At 47.4% G+C, this 2,500-nt stretch overlaps 1 protein-coding gene across 1 annotated transcript in view; it reads right to left on the reverse strand.

Moving 5' to 3' along the window:
- Positions 1-2,500, reverse strand: part of sema3b (sema domain, immunoglobulin domain (Ig), short basic domain, secreted, (semaphorin) 3B) — a 38,270-nt gene that overhangs the window by 19,828 nt on the left and 15,942 nt on the right. The window contains exons 2-3 of the mRNA XM_042098864.1: positions 612-863; positions 335-492 (exon numbers count right to left, since the gene is read on the reverse strand). Of these exons, the coding sequence (XP_041954798.1) occupies positions 335-492; positions 612-762 (309 nt within the window). The 5' untranslated portion in view covers positions 763-863. The remainder of the gene's footprint in view (positions 1-334; positions 493-611; positions 864-2,500) is intronic.

The raw sequence follows: 2,500 nt of genomic DNA on the forward strand, positions 1-2,500 counted from the left end.
TCCCATACACTGCACCACAGTGCGCAAACTGGGCACCAATCAGGAAGACTGCATAAAGCAGGCCAATCCTATCCATCCTACAGATAGAGGAACAACTGAACGAAGCAGGTAGCCATTTTTAGACTGAGATCAGGCCGTGACATGAGTCTCATTTGGTGTGCAGCTAATTGGTCATAAGAGTGTCCTTGGTGAGAGTTATGGCCAATGCCCAATTGCCCATCCATGAGCTATTAAGCAGGGGACAGTGTGAGGACAGCATGGGGTGGTGGCCGGCTGACTGGGCGGGTGTTGGATGGAGGGTGTTGTGCGAGGGAGGGGGCGGTCAGGCGGCTACCTTGTGTTCCTGCTTGCTGATGTTCTCCAGGTTGAGCGAGAGCAGGAAGTTGCGCGCTCCCACAAACAGTCGGCCACGCTCCTCGTCCAACAGCAGCGTCCCGAAGCAGCAGGAGCGGTCAAGGTCATACCGCCGCACTCCGTTTAGCTGCTGAAGTTCTACACACACACACACACACACACACACACACACACACACACACACACACGTTAAGCTAATTCTCACTTTCACTGTTATTTTAGTTCCATGCTGACATGTGTGTCCAGTGTGTGTGTACCTCTGTATGAGAGCTTCATGCGTGGGGCCGAGGCGGAGGTGGAGGGTGGGGATGAAGATGAGGCCTGTACCAGCAGCAGTGATCCAAACACCATCATCATCATCACCGTCGTCATCATCATCATGAGCATCATCATCATCATGGTCATCATCTTGAAGCCGTCCAATCACAGCCCGTGCTGGCTGTCTGTCCTCCGATGTCTCCTCAGTTACAGTGAGGTGTTTACACGTGAGCACTCAAAGTACTGGTACCCTGTGTAGGCAAAATAATCCCCATTTCACTACATGAACAACACACACACACACACACATGCACACACACACACACACACACACACACACACATACACACACACACGCACGCACACACACCCACACACACACCCACATACATACACATACACAGTACATACCCACATACACATGCATAGTACACAACTACACATGTAGGATTCTACCTAAATTTGGCACCAGGATTTTGCCTCAATTTCTACACTGTTCCCCTGTTATCTCCTACCTGCTGTCTCCAGTTCTCTCAACCCTTTTCCATTTCTGTCATCTGATGCATGTGTGTGTGTGTGTGTGTGTGTGTGTGTGTGTACGTCCTCTCATATTACTGGCATAACTCCAGCCACACACTATACACATGGGGCCACCATCAGCTTTGTACACTGGCCTGGTGCCATGCCCATGTGTGTGTGTGTGTGTGTGTGTGTGTGTGTTTGCCTGTGCGTAACACAGAGGGATGGAGCGTTTGTATATGCATTCAGCCTGATTACTCCCTTGGTATGAGAGTGGCCAATCCACTTTAACTGTGGTTCCATTCCCCACACACACACACACACACACACACACACACACACACACACACACACACACACACACACACACACACACACACACACACACACATACATGCGCACACATACACAGACACACACACACACACACACACACTCACACACACACACGCGCACACATACACAGACACGCCTGTCAATACGACCTGTGAGACCCAACAACCCCAACAATACGGCCTTTGAGTGGTGCTGTCCTCCCCCATCCCAGACCCCCCCCCCCAACTCTCCATCTGTGTCATGGCCCCAGAGTTGCCCCCCCCCCCCCCACCCCTCCTGCAGAAAGACTCAGATCTGTGGAGTCATATGGCATATGAACAAGACATTGTTTTCTTCCTCTCAAATTTGATCAAATGCCTCAACTCAACTGAAAATAATTTAAGGAAATATTTAGATTACTCATTAGAACATTAAAAGTTATGATTACCGGTAAATTCTGCATGTCATTCTCACTGTTTATACTGTCATACATACTAAGCATACTGCATGCTAAGGTAAGCCAAATGAAAGCCACTGCCATAACACTTTATTAATGATTAATGGCCTACTTTATCCATATTAATAAAGCAACGAAGGGATGAGCTTAGAGTAGTGAGGCACTCCCAAATATTTATTACCGTGAGATACATGGTGCTGTGAACATACGGTCTGACTGAACTCTGATCACATCTTCAATGCCAGTCGTGTATTGCCCTGAGGAATGCCTCAATAAATAGACCAGTAATCTGCACTAACCCTTTTACGTCACAAAAAGACCTGACTGATTAAACCTTGTACTTTATTTAAATAATACAAATTGACCATTTAACATTTACCACTTGATGAGATCGTTTTGGTCGTTTTGATGGTATATGGTCATAGGAAGGACTGATAAATGCTGTGATTTCCAGCAGCAGTCCTGGATATACGCTATGCAGTTCTGTGCTCCAGGTATTAACATGCTGCAAACATGGGAGAAAACAGCTCACAGCCTGGCATTGCTGACTATAACAAACAGCCTGGCATTGCTGACTATATCACAAAACAAAGTATG

This window comes from Alosa sapidissima, chromosome 7 (genome assembly GCF_018492685.1).
Source record: "Alosa sapidissima isolate fAloSap1 chromosome 7, fAloSap1.pri, whole genome shotgun sequence".
NCBI classification, from domain to species: domain Eukaryota; kingdom Metazoa; phylum Chordata; class Actinopteri; order Clupeiformes; family Clupeidae; genus Alosa; species Alosa sapidissima.